The following is an 18,329-nucleotide window of genomic DNA, read 5'->3' on the forward strand; positions in this document are numbered from 1 at the left end:
TCAGTTATTTTAGGTTTATAATTTTATGTTTAAATGTTATAAAATGAAGAAATGGCAATTTGGATTTTCAACCAGGGAGATAAATGATCTAACATGGAAAAGGTTGAAAATACGCACATAGGAAAACTATAAGATATGATTATATTAGGAAGTAGGTAAGAATACTAGCCAAAAGGAACTTCAACAAGTGGCTGACTTCAAAGGATACCCAACAAGAAAGTGAACAAGACGACCCACAGAAAGTGAGCAAATATTTGTAAATCACACATCTGATAAAGGTCTAGTATCCAGAATATATAAAGAACTCTTACAATTCAGTAACAGAAAAAATACAATTAAGAAATGGGAAAAAGACCTGAGTGAACATTCTTCCTAAGGAATCTGAAAACATTTGTCTACACAAAAACTTGTAACATGAATGGTTTGTAGCTTATTTATAATAGAAAAAAGATGAAAACAATCTAAATGTCCATTAACTGATGGATGGATAAATAAAATGTATCCATACAATGAAGTGTTAGTAATCAATAAAAAGGGATGAAGTTCCGGTACATGATAAACACAGATGAACACTTCTGCTAAGTGTGGAAGTCAGTCACCAAAGACCACACATTACATGACTCCATTACCTAACAAATCTCCAGAGTAGGCAAATCCAGAGACAGAAAGTAGATTTGTAGTTTCTGGGGGCTAGGGGGAAATGGGGAATAACTGCTAATGAGTATGGAGTTTCTGTTAGGGTGATAAAAATGTTCTAAAATTATGGTGATGGCTGCACAGCTCTGTAAAAATACTCAAAAATGCTGAATTGTCTACTTTAAATATATGAACTGTGTGGTGTATAAATTATATCTCAATAAAGCTGCTATTTAAAAAATAGCAAGGCAAAGTACAGGAAAAGAATGACAAAGCAAGGCAAGTACACCAAGACAAAGCAGAAGAAAAGAATGACAAGATGCCTGAAAACTCAGGGTGACAATTTCAGCCTTCAGACATAGCACATTTCTCATGGGCCTTGGGAAGGGTAAGTATCATTAAAAAATGGAAAGAAAAAAAATGGGGAGAAAACACAACTTTTAAGAAGTGATGAAAGTCAGGAAGAGAAGGTAATGTAGGAAGCCAAAATTTCAGCAAAAGAAAGGATGGACTCAATTAATCGAAAACCTTAAGGTCGAGATTAAAACCGCCAGGGTTGAGCTAAAACAAAAGCAGTATGTATTTAAGGATATGAGTACCTGTAGGGCATACTTTAGCTCTTTTTGTTTGCCCTTCAAAGTCTTTGTTTCAGTTCTGTCCAACTCTCGAAGCCACATGGCACTGGAATGACCAGTGCCTCCCAAAATATTTAGTGTGCCTAAGAATCACCTGGTACTTGTTAAAAGCACAGGTTCCAGAACCCACTCCCAGACCTGAGACTCAGAATGGGGCTGTCCTCTGGAATCCAATCTTAAGTAACTCGAAAGTTCACACAGATGCAGGTGTCCTGCGTACCATACTCTGGAGCACAGCAATCCCTGTGAAGCATTAGGTAGCATGTAAGAGCAAAGGCTGTGAAAATGACAGATCAGAGTTTGAGCCCTGATGCTGCCAGCCACATACTCACTGTTGGCCTCTGACAATTACTTAACCTTCCTGTGGTGCAAAATTCACACATGTGATTGAGAACCAGCAATTCCTACCATGCATATTGAATAAAATAATGTTTGCAACATGTTTGGCACAGCATCTCTTGCGGCCAGTGCTCAGTGGCTGCTGGATTGCTCCTGTCTGTGATTCTTGTCCTTAGCTAGCTTACCCCTTGCAGTGGCCAGTGGCCATCTCACTGATTGGTATCTCAAGAAGAAACTTCAGAGAAAGGATTTTTAATGGAGGGCAGCAGATTCCTAAAGGGTCTGGGCTTGTATATAAGGAAGTCTGTGAATCCTCTGTGGAATATACAAAATAATCTGTAGTAGTCAGGGCTCAGGGAGGGGGCGGTCAGGGGTTCTCAGGTTGTAACCCCCAAAAAGTCAAGAGCTGCTCCCTTAGAGAAATCTTTAGGTCATTTCTGTCTGTCATTTCAGATATCTGTTCTTCTGTCTTCCCCACTAGCTTCCCCTAAATGAATTCAGGGGCTGACATTATCTTAAGGTCCAGTCCCTACCATCTGGAGAGGAATTTTCAAAAACTGGTGTCTCTGAACATTTCAAGAGGAGGACAAAGATGATAATAATGTTGACAATGACAGTAATACTAAGAAGAGCAACTTACCGTGTATCAGGGGTTTATGATGTGCTAGGCACTATGATGAGCACTTTATACATCCAATTTTCTCACCCACTCCTGACAAAAACTCTGTGAGGATTATAGATGAAGAAACTGTTATACAGGTTAAATAGCTGACACTGGGTGACATACCAGAGACTGGTAGTCAGGCTTAATCCCAAATCTGTCTTCCTGTAAAGCAGTGCTCTTAGCCAATGCCTGCCTTTGTATGCCACTAAACACTTAATCCCAGTGGGAGGGCCTGGTAGGCCAGGATAAAGGGTAATGCAGCTGTGGAGAACAGAGGTGAAGATTCTGCTTCTGGCTTAGCTACATTTATCTCCCAAAGGTGGGGAGTCTGGGCAAAAGGCAGAATTGGGCTCTGTGCCCTGTTGATCTTTGAGTTATATTAGTCCTTTGGAAGTAAAATGGTGAGGGATCCTTCCAGTAAGGTTATAAAAACCAGCTCTAAAGTGTAAATATACAAAACTGTTCTGATCACCAAAATCTGTGAGGACACTGAGAACTGACCTGGGACATACTCATATGTCAAATGGAAAAGTAGGAAAAAAAGAGAGCTACAAATGGAGAAACATACCTTACATATGGTACCAAGTAGAGAGCTGTGGTCCTCCTTTCTGAGATTGAGGGATGACAGGAGGTAGATAGTGAATTAGAGAGACTCTAAAAGCAAGTGGGCTGTACAGCACACGTTGACATATGTAATTCCTAGAGGCTTTGAGTTTAGGAGTAAGACAGGAATGAGGTAATAACTGAAGAGTACTAAAGGATCCATTATTTCAATTCCTAATTGTTCTGCATGACCTTGGCATGACAACTATTATATAAACATAAAGGAAAACAATTTGATAGTGTGAAGTAAAGATATTTCTAAAGCTCAGCACAAGTACAGACTTTTAAAGGTTCCTGAAGGGCAATGAGAGTATATTGGTGTTTCTCAACTGGGACTGATTTATGCATCCCCTGCCACCTTTTGCTCAGGGGACACTACTGACATTGTTGACTGTCATGACGGGGGTCGGGGGGGGTGTGGGGGGAGAGGTTGGGGAGGGCTACTGACATCTTTGTGCAGAGATCAGGGACACTGCTAAACACCTGTGAACAGGAAAGTCCCCTACAGAAAAGAACCATCAGCCCAAACTGTCAACAGTGCCAAAGTTGAGAGACCTTGTAGGAAATGACAGGGATTATAGTATAGTGCTTCAGACAATTGCAAAATGTTCAGAAGCCCCAATAGCATTTATTATATGAAGAACACAGGTTCCACCAAAAAGTATGGAAGCCATCAAATATCGAGTAAATTTCTTCCAATTGGGCTCTTTTTCTATGAATTTTGATTTTGTAAGTAAAATGCCTAGATTCCCACTGAAAAGAATCAAAACATTACCAGTAAGCTGAAGTTCCCTTTGATCTCTACCCTCAAACCTGTTAGAGTCAAACTACCTACATGCAAATGGTGCTATCACCATTTGCTGGGGATGTGACTCATCCAAGTTCTGGCCCTCTCTGAATTTCAACCTCATCACCTATAAAATAGGGACAACAGTAGTAACCAACTACGATTATAGGGCTATTGTGAGGAATGAATGAGTTAATGAGTAGAGCGTACTTAAAAAATGTGACATAAGTGCTCATCAAGTATTAGCTATTGCTAGTATCCAGTGTACACAAACACACCCACACATAGACATACTCCCTTTTAGAAAATACACATGATGGTTTGAGGTCTAGCTTTCTTTTTTAACATAAAAATGTATAATTCTGGGATCCCTGGGTGGCTCAGCGGTTTAGCACCTGCCTTTGGCCCAGGGCGCGATCCTGGAGTCCCAGGATCGAGTCCTGCATCAGGCTCCTGGCATGGAGCCTGCTTCTCCCTCCTCTGTGTCTCTGCCTCTCTCTCTCTCTCTCTCTCTGTATCTATCTATCTATCATAAATAAATAAATAAATAAATAAATAAATAAATAAATAAATAAATAAATCTTTTTAAAAAATGTATAATTCTGCTCATCTTTCCGATACTTGCTTTTTCTTTAACTCAGAAATCTGTCTATGTGAGTACATAGAAATCTACCTTCAAGATTGCTTCATTCTATGCCAATGTATTTTAAGTCATGTCATTCACCTGTTTCTACCATTTGGACTCCTTTTTTTTTTTTTTTTTTAAGATTTTATTTATTTATCCATGACAGACACAGAGAGAGGCAGAGACACAAGCAGAGGGAGAAGCAGGCTCCATGCAGGTAGCCTGACGTGGGACTTGAACCCCGGGTCTCCAAGATCACACCCTGGGCTGAAGGTAGCGCTAAACCGCTGAGCCACCTGGGATGCCCTACCATTTGGACTTCTAACATTAAATTCCCCAATGACCAAGACCAAAGAGGCCCAGGTTTCTCTGTGTTTTTAAGAAGGAGTTAGCAAAAAGTTAATGAACAGTGAATCCTAAACAAGTGGAAATAATAAAGATCAGTCACCAAAACAAGTAATATCCTTGATAATCTGAAGGATTTCCTTATTGTACGAAGAGAAAATTCTAAAATTTTCAAATAATTATATGCTCCATAATCTGCTTTTTTTCCCAAAAGAATCATAGATTGTGTTACAGTTAATGAAAACTTAAAAGCTTCCAAAATAATTTTCTTTGGCTTTAACACACATATTGGATTGGTCACATTAAACTCCGCCAAAGATAGGAAAAAAGTACTAGGTCAGAGGAGGAAATGAAAACATGGAAGTATTATCACCATTTGGTCATAAACTCCTCTTCTCAGAGAAACATGGCTATAAAAATCTGTTCCAGGATGAAAACTTGGCACAAAACAACCCAATCTTACATCATCTTTTTTAAAGGCTGGGGTGGAGTAGGGAGGGGAGGGATTAAAAAGTAGGAGGGGAAAACTCTTCGTATGTAGGAAAAAAAGGAAAAAAAGGCTGTCAGTAAAATAAGTTTTCCACGGATACATAACTTCTTCAAATTAATGGTTTGGTTTAGCTGAAATCTGGCAAGGTAGAAGATTTTAGTCTTTTTCAAGAATGGCCTCTATTTTGGGGAAGCTGTCTATAACATATAATGTTCACAGACAGGATGTTCATTCCCTGTTATGGTCCTATTTACAATATTATGTTAACTCATCATTTGTTTTGTTTTAAACTAAAGGCTTCTCCATTCATTAAAGTCATTAGTGAAAGACAGCGTGTCTGAATTTTAATAAGTACAGAAAAACTCCAATATAATTATGAGCCCTATATTATGAGAAGCAAAATCAGACATACCAGAATCAAATTATATGCTCTTTAATAAAGCTTCACACAGTAAAATCTGACATCATTGGTTTTAGACCTTTCCTTCAACAATACTATAAGGGGTTCCACTGCCTATGTGAATTTTATAGATTAAGAGTCTTAGTTATTATTTACTCACACCAAACACTTGTAATCAAGAACCATGCCATTACTTTTGGTATTAAATAATTACCCTCTGAAACCATGCTCTTGACATAACAAACCATATACTTCTTTAAGCAAATGAGGCAAGATGACTTTTTTCCATAATCCAACTGTCATATCTCCCTATCCATATCCACATTTGGCTCTGAAAACCAAGTGAAAGATATTTTATGAATGTAATAGGCCAATTCAGAGATCACTGTGTAGCTAGAAACCTACTGACTGGTCTGAGAAAAGAGTGGAACATCTGAGAGCTAAGAGCCCTAGAAAAAGAAGTGCTGTGCTGTGAATCACAAGAGCTTCAAACAAGTCAAGGCCCAAGCACAAGAGGAGAGCTCCAAAGTCTTAGTTTCAACACTTTGGAGCCTTGCTCCTTCTGGAGTTCTTCTGTCCTCACTGTGAGCTAAACTAAGAAAACCAGGCGCTTGTGGATCTGTCATTCCACTAAGAGACAATAAATGTAAAAATTGCTTCTAAACATAGTAATTATGTTAGCTATTCTGAGAGCAAGAAATAAGTTAAAATGCTCTTTCATTTAAACAAATACCAATACATATAAACAACAGAATTCGTGGGAAAATGGTCATTTATTAAACATCCCTTATTACAAATGTTCCCAATCTGGTGGCTTCAGGACACTATCAGGCCTTACACTGATTTGAAAGGATACAAAAGGTTCACTAATTTATTAGATACCAAGCAGCTGAAGACCAAATAAATGTCATATGTGTTATGTTTGATGCATATAAAAATAGGTACATGAATGTGTATATACATATATGCATACACACATCTACAGCACACACAAGTGTATATATATATATACATATATATATTCATTTTTCAAATATGTATACACACTGAAGTGATTAATAAAATGCAGGTTCATTTAAAAGGCATTCAATTCATTTATTCACACAAAATACTAAAAGATTACTTTTTATCTATACAGACTTTTGAAATGTTTTTCAATGTTATCTTTTAACCACAGTAGAATTTGTTCTCTTGAGTTTTAATAAATGCACAGAGTTGTATATCCACCACCACAATCATACTACTAAACAATTCCATCGTGCTGAAGCAATCCTTAAAAATCTTGGGCTGGGCAGCCTGTGTGGCTCAGCGGTTTAGCGCCGCCTTCGGCCCAGGGTGTGATCCTGGAGACCCGGGATTGAGTCCCACGTTGGGCTCCCTGCATGGAACCTGCTTCTTCCTCTGTGTCTGCCTCTCTCTGTGTGTGTCTCTCATGAATAAATAAATAAAATCTTAAAAAAAAAAATCTTGGGCTGTCCAATCATAGTCAAACCCTCCTTCCATCCTCATTGGAAAGGGGTGTGTGTGTGTGTGTGTGTGTGTGTTTGAGAGAGAGCATGCATGCATGGCATGGGAGAGGCAGAGGGAGAGGGAGAGTCTGGAGCAAGCTCCATGCCCAGTGCAGAGCCCATCATGGGGACTGGAGCCAAAACCAAGAGCCCAACACTCAACCAACTGAGCCATCCAGGGGCCCCCTCATGGAAAAGGTTTTGTTTTTTTTGTTTGTTTGTTTGTTTGTTTGGTTTTTTTTGTTTGTTTTTTTTATGGAAAAGGTTTTGACTAAAAATTAGTCCTCACACTTGAGAGGGATGGGAACAACTGCCACATAGGAGTGTTGAGGGCCACCTTTTTTATAATTTTATGTCACCTTTTTTACATATTCATCTCTACTTCCACCAAAGGTTTGACAAAAAAAATTAAAGGGGAAGGAAACTAAAATAACAGGATAGACTTGGAAGAATTCAGATTTCAGGACAGTATGAAGGGAAAAATGGTAGAATGCGATCAAAGACTACAATAGGTGGCATTAATATAAATATATACACACACACTATATATGTATACATACACACACACACACACACACACACACACCTGGTAGATACAGGAAAAAACCTTCAGTGTGATAAAGCTGAAGTGATCATTTATGAAGAAAAATATGATTTCTTTTTTTTTTTTTTTTAAAGAATGATGAGGGGCGCCTGAGTGGCTCAGTCAGCCAAGCCTCTGTCTTTGGCTCAGATCATGATCCCAGGGTCCTGGGATGGAGCCCCACATCAAGCTCCCTGCTCAAGAGGGAGTCTGCTTCTCCCTCTCCCTCTGCCACTCTCCCCCTGCTCATGCATTTGCTTTTTCTCTTGCTCTCTCACATACATACATAGTTTAAAAAAAAATAAAGAATGATGAGATCTGATTTGTGAAGAAAGCCTGCTCTGCCTGCAGTCTAGCAACTAGTTAGGAGTGGGAAGACAAGGCATGGAAAACCAGTTAGAAGAGTATTTCAATAGTCCAGCTGAGAGACGACAGTAGCTCAGATAAGTTATCTCAAAGGGGTACGTTTTACTAAAAACCACAAGAGGTAAAAAGAATGGGAAATAGCAGTAGAATAGAATGTCATTCAAAGAACATCTACAATCACAGTCAATTCTTATGGAAAACTAGATCAAGACACAATGCAGCATATCTCACAGCATGGCCAACTCAATAACCTACCATCCTCCTGCTACAAAATATCTAAATATATTGGATAAAAATTGTTGTTAAACAATGGTAACTATACTTCTAAAAAAAAATTGAGGAGAATCCCCAGAAGTACCCAACCCTGGTTCCATCACCTGTGGTCCAGGAGTCTGGGATACATGGTATCTAGGCAGCTATGAGTGTGCTAAGCACTGAGGCTGCTCAGACAGGACAACAACATGCAGGTCCCCCCCCCCCCACACACACACACACACACTCCTGTCTTGAAAAGAGATACCAAGAGTGTTTAAGCAAGGGAGTGACAAGGGCTGAGCTCTGCTTTCAAAAGATTACTGTGGCAAACAGTAAAATACACAGGCTCGATACAGGGCTGTTTCAGGGAAAGGGTAAGCAGATGAACACAAGACACCATGGAGGCAAAATCAACCAGCAGTTGTGTACATACAGGCAACTATGGTGAGGGGAAAGTCAAAAATAGGATGTCTACATTTCATTGCTGTCGGTACAAGGCTAGTCAAGACATTAATGAAGATGAAGAACACAGGGAAAGTGTAGATTTTGGAGAAGGGGAAATGGGTAGTACTGGATTATAATTTACTCTTTAAATTTAAATCTGAAGCCTCAGCAATTATTCTAGCATGAGATGGTACAGAAGGCATTAAAAATGCAGAACTGAAATCTGGAACACAGATCCTCAAATGAGGTTTGTGAATTGGCTTCAGGGGCAGGTGTGTTACTCTCAAAAATGTATTTAAACTTTCTTTGCACGTTTTTTTGTGGTAAAGTCCATGGCTCTCATCAGATTTTCAAAGGGGTCCATGTCAATCAATCTGCTATTCCTTTAAACATAGTGTGTGAACTTTGGAAACTTTTAATCTTTGGTGTTCTGCAACTTCAGATGAAGTGTCTAGGTGTCAATTTCTTTTCAGTTAGCCTATTTGAGATTCACTGTATTTCCTTTATTTGAGGATTGGTATCTTCCATCAGTTCTGGAACATTCTAAACCATTTCCTCTTCTACTTTCTCTGCTAATTTCTCTGCTTCTACCTGTAACACAACCTAATATTTTTGTTAACTACCATTCTACATCTCAGGCCTTCCACTGTGGAATCATTTTCCTACTTGTGAATAAATATAAATGAACACTATAGAAAACAGCACAGAGTTTTGCTGTTGAAATACAGTAAAAAATTGAAAATCATGAAATTCTCATCTTCATTACAGAAAAAACACTGCACAAAATCCTTGAGATATTTAGCAGAAAGGTGCTAGGCTGACTTTTCAAACGAAGACATGTTAAATCTTAAGTTTAAAGCTAATCATTATGCTGTAGACAGGAGAATAGCACTTGAGAGAAACAAGGCATAGAAACTGCCCACAGACACAAAATAAATCCAAGACAGAGCTTAAGGGGCAAAGAAGTTTAAGAAACATATACCAGTGAGATCTGAGTTATCACGGACTTATTGTATACATCTTCTTGCTAAATGTATATTTTCTGACGAAAAAGAAAGCTAGATAAAAACATTGATACACCACCAACTCAGGCAGCTGGGGAGGTGGGAGTTCTACACCAGAATGTTTCCAAAAATATGCTATTTGGGGGCTGATTGATTTTCTCCCCCAACTAAATTCCATTCTGGTTCGTTTTGGTAATGTTTCAAAGTGCAGGCTGAGCTCTTGATCTTTCAGGAGGTACTGGCAAGACAAAAGGCCAAATTCACTAATGAAAACTTGCTGAACTGACTTTTCAGAATTCCATTCGAAGTCACGAAGAACCCTTTTGGCCCTGCTCCCAGACTAGTAAAACGAACATCTCAAATCCCTACAGGCTAAGATAGCTCATTTCACTAAAACCAAATACACATCTTCTCCTGACAGCTGGTTGTCTTATATTCAGGACTATATATTTATCAAAGGGAGGGGGGGAACCTCCAGGAGCACAATATTTATTATAGGATTATCTCAGTGACTCAAGTAAACATGAGTAAGGCTAAATTAAACTATGTTTACTATGATGTTCTATTACTTAAATCCTGACACAAAATCACCCAAGAGATCTGGGGTATTATTTCTTGAGACAACTGATATAGGTTAAAAAAAATGGGGACAGGGAATTATCTTTTCTTTAAAATCTGTGTTTAGATATGCACAATTTTTCTAATTATTCTAAAAAATCTTTTGAGAATCTGAAACAAAAATTCTCCATCCTTTTAAGATGTTGAATTCAGTACTAAATTTAAATAAAATCACAAGATATTGAATTCACTCATTGCTTTAAAAACTTATTTTCTCTGATTTATTCAAATTTAATATGTATCATTTCATTAATTCTCACCCATAATTCTAAGTATTACTTGAATCTTCAGCTTCTCCCAACCCTTTCCCTAGGCCTATTAGGTAAATTTTAATTCAGCCCAGCCTTTCTGGACTACAGGCTATCCAAATGTTCCAAGAGGCCATGTCTGTGGTTAGGCACACTGTGGGCGAAGGCAGGGGAAAGAGGCTGGAGAAGCCACAACAGGAGGAGATGTAGGTCGCATAAGATCAAAAGCATATTTACTACTTTCAGGATTCAGTTGATAAGCCACTCCTAGGAAATGAAGCTCTACCTCTAGGAAACATGACCAGGAACCCATAAGGGAAATAAGCTGGCTGGCTGGGCCACAAGACACATGCACTTTGGAGACCACTTGCCTCTGTAGCATAGGGATCTAACAGGTTCAAAGCCTTCCGATCTGCCAGGGGTTCCTGTCAGTGGGAGCTGACCAAGTGACAGGGATAGCTTGGCAGCATAGGAGCTGTGGTTCACCAGCCCTCAACTGATGGAAACTCCTTAAGGAGTGTGCTATCCAGGGAAACAGTATGACAACAGAGGCACAAACACAGGTGGGAAAAGCAGAGTCTTGCTGGCGAGGCAGGTGGTGGTGGTCGGGAAAGTTCCATAGAGGAGGTGGGGACTGAGAAGATCTGTGAGGCTAGACAGAATTTTGACAGATTCTACAGGAAAGGGAAATAAAAGTCAATGCTCTCGTACAGGCAGTAGCCCAAGCAAAGGTATGGGAGTGAAAAAAAAAATACAAGGTGTGTTCACAGGAAATCCCAGAAAACCAGCTTGGCTGAACAACAGGACACAGAACCCAGACTGGGGTAGAAAGATCAGCTGGGCCTATAAGAGAAAGAGCTTCGGAGGCCACACCAAGAGGGGTGTACTTAATTCAGTTGGTGATAGAGGGGCACTGATGGTGCAGAGCAGGGACAGAACATTATGTGACTTCCTTCAGGAAGACAGGGACAGCTCCATGCTGGATAAACTAATATAGGAAGAAAAGTTAAAAGGCCATCAGGAGACACGGCAACCAAAGGACTAAACTAGGAAATGAGAGTAGGAATGACCAGAAGGACAGATCTAACGGAGACAGGATATTTCTAATACAAAACAGAGGTTGGCTAATGCCATTCAGATGCAGCACCTGGACACCTCAGAAATAGAGTATCCTGAACAGAAACAGGGCTGTGAAGAAGAAACCTTGGCTTACTGGAGGAGTGAAGAGTTTGGTTTCAGACACTTCCCATTTCAGGTGTCAACAGAACACATGCCTATCAAGTGGCTAGAAAAGTAGATCTGCAAGCAGGGAGAAAAGCTGAGATTAGAAATGGGATTGTCCACAAAGAGGTAAAGCTCTGGGGATGAAATCATGGGAAACATAATTTAGCATAATTTAATGGCTTGAAAAAGGAAGAAGAGTCAGCAAAAAAGATCAGGAAGGGTCTAAGAACTCCATGTCATAGAGGAAAAGAGATGTATTCTAGAACACACATTAGGAATACTATCATGAGAATCAGATGAGATGATAAAGTGAAAGCAGTTAAATATCTGAAAGTACTAAATGAATATATTTTTATTATCTACACAGTAGCATGTGTTTAATCTCTAGAAATGCCACATCATGTTCCATATTACGCTGCAAGAGCCCAGGCTTCCCAAAATCTTCCAAAAAGTCTCCTCTCCACCAAGTTAAATGGAACTGTGATCTCGTCCTGCCCTGAACTCTCACGGTTTTTAAAAAGTCTAGTTTTGATATTTATACAAATCAAGCAGCACTACCTGAGCATTGCCCATGTGTCGACACTACAGGAAGCACTTTCAGATATGTCCCCCTTGGATGAGATGAAACAGAGAGTTAGGACTTATCCACCTTTGCACAGGATGACATGAGTGAGGCTCAAAAAGGCCATGTATCTTGCATGGTAATAAGTGGAGGAACCGGGGGCTTCTGATTTCAAGTCTTATCATGCCTTTTCTACCTAAATACAAGTTGGGACTTGCCATATTTGTTCTTATTTCCCCTACAATCTTACAAGCAAACTAATAAGGGCATAGCCTTATCTCATTTATCTTGATATCCTCCGAAGCAACCATTCAACGGCCTGACATTCGGTCAATTCTTGTGCTTTCGATGCCTGAAAGTATTTGCAGGCACCCGGGGCTCCCTAATGGTGAGCATTTGTGGGCTGGTAAGCTTTGAGTACTTATTTCTAAGGCGGACTGTAACTTAACAACAAAAAGTTCTAAAAACAAATTCTGTACTTGTGAAAGATGCCACCTGGTCTGCCTCAGGGGCTGAAATCCTCTTTTTATGCACCGAGTGGGAACAGCACAGGGAGTGACAAGCTGGTTTTCTTCAAACCACTCCCACCAACGGGCTCAAGCCAAGAAATGGGCCCACACCTTTTGGGAAAGAGAACTGCCCGTTTCACCTCTGGTGTCACTGCTGGAACAACCAACAGTCTGAGAAGGAGGGAAAGGTAGAGCAGGTTTGGTGCCAGCTCTGATGATGTCACCTTAAAAGGGCAGCTTGTCTGCCAGGGGAAAAAAAAAAGGCAACTAGTTTAGAAACTGGGTTTTTCTTCTTCTCTTCATATTCAACCAAAATCTAGTTTGCATAACTGACCACTAGTTGTTTTATTTCATTTAATGAATACTACTTAGTATCTCAATTACCTGAATGGCTTGGGTTCCTTGGAAAACAAATGTATAGAGTGCCTGAAATAAGTGTATTTCATAAATGCCTTGTGTGTGAGAAGAACATGAAGTTTTCAGAAGCTTTACTTTGCAAGGTGTATGTCCATAGTGGGAGACGAGGAATAACATACATCTAAACACCATAAAGGCACCAAGTCAGGTTCTAGTGTCTCCAGAAACACCAGAGAACTCTTCCAGGATCCTGGGCAAAAAGACAGACTTTTGAAATGAGACTGTATTTTAGAGCTTCATTAATTATAATACACTTGGGAGTTTCCAATCCCATGGCTCTGACAGATGTTCCTTTTTGTGAGGATCGTCTAATTTGGGGACATTTGGCAACCATGTCCCTAGAAATCTTTAGGGTACAGCAAATTGATCCCTTTTCCCACATGTGAAGACAAGACCCAAAGTAGCCTTTTCCTACTTCCAAGACTAGTTAGTGTAAGCATAATATTCCTGCCTACTTCATGGACAAGCTGGGGCAGAGGGGCATTAGCCAGACTGAAATAACGTATCTTCCAGGCTCAAGATATCTTTCTACACCCATGGAGAACAGACAGAGAGAATCCAAGTCTTTTCTTGCCAATTTTCACCTAATGTGGATCAGGCCATCGATCCACATAATCACTGACCCACATTGATCAGGCCTGGATCCCTGCCTGTCAAATGCACTGCATGGGGTTTGGAACTTCCTAGAAAGAGCCATAGCCAAAGCCAAAAAGAGTACAAGCCTCGGCTGAGGGCAAGCATCTGGCACTGGCTTTGGGCGGGTCCACATGGGATGCTTTTTCCATGACTCCTGAGAGCACTTTCCAAGTCTGAGTCTATAATCAATGCTTAGATGGCTCAGAGTTGACAGGATAGTATGAACACAGAAAACAAATGAGAGCTTAACACAATATTAAAGACCAGTACCCAGTACCATGTAACAACCTATGACCTTGGCCCTACTGAAATGACATTACCTCCATTCTATATTCCAAACACTCTGCATGAGTTAACAAAGATATTAATAACTTGGAACTATGTAAGCCCTTAGAAAGTCATAGCACAGTTTGACCATTTTCCATTTTAACCTTTTTTCTAAAACCTAATTTTTAAAACTTCTACTCAAGGATGTAAGAACTTTTGGCAGTTTTCATTGGTTATTACAAAGGCGGTTCTACAAAGTGAATCTGTATCAATCAGGAAAAAATGTAAAACCCCTCAGTGTAGCATTTTCCAGTTTTCTTGTAATAATTACTGATTGACCCAGAACACTGCCAACCAGGCTTCTGCTCCCCAGGCACTGCATTTCAGCAAGACATTAAGGAAATGAAAAGACTTGTTTCTGTCCCTGAGTAGCAACTTAGTAAAAGATGGGAAAACCAATACACATCACTAACTAAATCTGTGATGAGCAGATTCTAACTGATACAAATTCAGTATTATAAGAGTTCAGGGGACGGCTAGAGAAGACAGCTCAATGGTGCTCAGGAAAAATGGTAGAAATGGCATTTGGAAAGCTCTATTTCAACAGGAAAAGGGTGCTGGAGAAGGCATTATGCACGGAGGTAACAGCTTTAGCAAAGGCACGTGGGCAAGAGCACACAGGTAAATTAAGAAAAGTTCAAGTGAGGGAGTCTGGTTGAATGACAGTCTACTGGAGAGAAAGGCTGAAGAAACTGACCTAGAAATGTAAGATGCAGCCAGTTCTTAACATAAAGAAGAGGGAGGACACACAGAAAGCTAGACTTTAGAGGAAATAATTTTTAAAATATAACCTTCTCTGATAATTTATCACATGATGGCATAGATTTTTAGACAGGGAAATATTTTATTAGCAAGTTTATTTGCAACCTAGGGGCAGTAACTTAAAAAAAAAAAAATAATGTGGGTGCTGGGAAAATCATTTTTCCAAGCTGGCAAATTGCTGTCGGCAGCTTAACCAATATATTCTTGTTACCTACATCTTGTGATTGTTTCATGGAGATCCCTCTTTTCTCATCACCAAAATATCTTCTTAATTTATCACGTGTGTACAGAGTGACTACTTAGAACTAGTTTCTGTTCACTTACTGACCCATCCTCTCCTTTCCTGCCCTAACTTGTCCTAACCACTCGCTCACTTCATGCATTCTTCTCCTATGAATGATATCGATAATAACAATACTAATAGCTCCTACTTGCTAAGTGCCAGGCAATGCAATTAATGCCTTAAGAAGAGGGTTTAATGTAATCTTCAAAATATCACTATAAAACAGGTATCACTATTTCGATTTTGAAGCAAGTTCAAAGATGTTAAATGTTTTGCCAACTGGTAAGTGGCAGGACCTGGTTAGTTTAAACTGGATATGCTTGACCTGAGAGCCCTGGCCACCAGCTCATCGTACTGTCTCCAACACTTTTGGTGTCTTATTGATGTGGGTTAGTATTTTCAATTAAAAATGAAAACATTCAGTGAATACCTGCTACTGTAAAGTCCTGTCCTAGGTGCTCTCAGATGTATACAAATAAATGAGAGAATGTGTAGATAGCTGATGCCTCTAGTCATCCATATTTGACATATTTGACATATTTGACATCCTACATTTTGTAGCAGTGCATAAAATGGTATGTCCATGATCCATGAATTAGAACAACTAGGGCCAGAGGGAGTAAAAATGACTCAGTGTAGGAACGTTGGATGGTGACCACATCTCACAGACAGAAATCAGCCAACCCTGACCAACTGACAGAATTTTAATCATAAATTTCAGTCATAATCTGTAAGAACTCTCCCTGCTGATGAAAAATCTGTCCTATCACAAGTTCCCGACCAAATCTGCATAACAATCGATCTTCAATGAACCTTAGCTTCCTTTGAAGTACAATCAGCTTCTGAAGCATTTCAACCAACAATAAGCACATTGTGAGGCTAGTCCTCATACAATTCATTACCAAAAAGTAAAGATACTTGGTTAAAACACAAATGCAGTATCAAGCTCCTTGTGCCAAAGAGCAGGAATGTTGTGTAAAATTATATAGCGCTACATAAACACAGAAGAGTAATTCAAAAGTGTCCTCTTTTAAAGCTCTCCACTCTTAATATCACCATTACTAACCTCTGAATAAGTTGTTGCTAATATTCACAGGAGACTAGTTACATTTTTACAAATAACTATAATAGTCACAAAAATATAAGAAATTGGATAGGACACTGTTGAGCAGTCCTCTTTGGGCTGTAACCATATGTACTCAGGGAACATTTGGAAGGAGTCGCAATTTCGGATTCAGCCTGCCTACTCATCTCTCTCTACAAAGGTACAGTATTCATATCACAAGTTGCACAACTAAGACTCATCCAAAGATTGCAGTGGCAAATACTAACTGCATCTACTCGGCATTCTAAACTCCCGATACAACTCATGTTTAAGATAACAAAAGTCAATAAGGAGAAATTATTTCAAGAGTTCAAGAGAAATTATTTCAAGAGTTCAAGAGTGGTAAAAGAATTAGCAAGATATGTCTGGCTAACACAGTGAAACACTAGGCTATATAAAATTAGTGACACTGATACTTACTGTTCAATTCGGGGTGACAAGTACAGCTTGGGATACACCTGAGTGGCTTCGGTGTCCTCAAAACTGACAGAAAGGAGAGCCACATCTTCTCCAGGGTCTTCATTTACATCCTTAAGTAGGGAGTAAAAAACACACTGTCATCAGTCCCTGCTCTTATAACATCTTCCTGATGCTGAGCTCACAGTCCACTGGCATTGAGACTGGAGCATGTGAGGTACCTGGATTTGCATTTAGCAGCTCTGCATATCCTTTGCCACATGCCAATCACTCCTCTAGAGTTATGGCTTTCAAACTTTCTGATCAGAGCTGACCACAGCTAGGAAAAGACTCCCACCTATCTCATTTGTTCCCACGTTCCAAGAGGGGAAAAGTGAATCTGGCAATAAGCACGAACTGGTCAAAAACACAGTTAACAAATTGCAGCAAACATGTTGCTAATGATAATATGTAATGTCTTATAATTTTTATAATATATATAAATGGCTTATAATTTTCTTTTTACAGGAAGAATCAGAGTTATGAATGTGATTTATGTCATAAGACAACAACAAAATCTAAAAATACCCAGTAATTTTATTATCTATACCTTAAGAGTATGTTGTAAGTTATATAAAGAGCAAAAATTCCCAAGAAACATATCACTATGACCTATGGTACCACACAAGCAAATGGAAGGGGGTTACATACACATCTACTTCGCAAAACGACTGTGGATGATTCACATATGAACCACAAGACATACATTTCTTAAAAGCCCGGTTATAAGAAAATTATAAGACAAAAACATTGTTGATCCAAATATGTACCAAAGAAACACTGAAAGATTAACAACCCATAATAAACTAAACTGGTAATGATAAAGCTAAACTTCCTGTAATTTATAATTAAAAGCAAGAACAGTGATAATTGAATGTCATAACCAACTCAAGCCAACCTTGATCTAAGTGTCCTGAGTCAAAACTGTGGGATTTATAGGTTCACGATTATTGCCAAGCACTGCATGTTGCCAGATTTCCACAAATAAAATACTGAATTAGAATAAATTCTAGTAGCATGATGGTTTTACTTTGTGAAAACCAGATTTTAGTAACTCTTAATCATTTTACTTTTTGGTTGGTAGTGGCTCTAAGTCAAACATAAATTTTTGGAAAACTTAATTGGACTGCACATCTTTCACCCATAAGAACTGGTAAGAACTGGCATATGTTTCTGGATTGGTTCTTAGGTCCTCTGGAGGGCCCAGCTGCCATCCTAGGAGGGTCCCATCTAGACTTTAAGAATCACTACCCATGAATACTGAGAATCTCAGATACCAGGGTCCTTCCTTCGGTCTAAAACTAACCTCACTCCTTCCTTTCCTGCATTATGGGAAGCTGGTCATCACATTTACCCAGCTCAGCTCTGACATTATCCTCATTCTGCCTTCTATTGTGCCTAGAGGATGCGTGTGTAGCATGTACACAAAGAGGCAAGAACCAGAAATCTCACCCATCTTAAAAAATAAAAAATTTTAAAGGGGCACCTGGTGGCTCAG

General features: G+C 39.3%; 1 protein-coding gene across 3 annotated transcripts in view; it reads right to left on the bottom strand.

Moving 5' to 3' along the window:
- The window catches only part of BABAM2 (BRISC and BRCA1 A complex member 2), a 407,463-nt gene that overhangs the window by 163,282 nt on the left and 225,852 nt on the right, over positions 1 to 18,329 (bottom strand). For all 3 annotated transcript variants that reach the window (XM_041755098.1, XM_041755097.1, XM_041755099.1), the window contains exon 7: positions 16,796 to 16,905. In XM_041755098.1, the coding sequence (XP_041611032.1) occupies positions 16,796 to 16,905 (110 nt within the window). The remainder of the gene's footprint in view (positions 1 to 16,795; positions 16,906 to 18,329) is intronic.

The sequence above is a fragment of the Vulpes lagopus genome, chromosome 5 (genome assembly GCF_018345385.1).
Source record: "Vulpes lagopus strain Blue_001 chromosome 5, ASM1834538v1, whole genome shotgun sequence".
In the NCBI taxonomy this organism is placed as follows: domain Eukaryota; kingdom Metazoa; phylum Chordata; class Mammalia; order Carnivora; family Canidae; genus Vulpes; species Vulpes lagopus.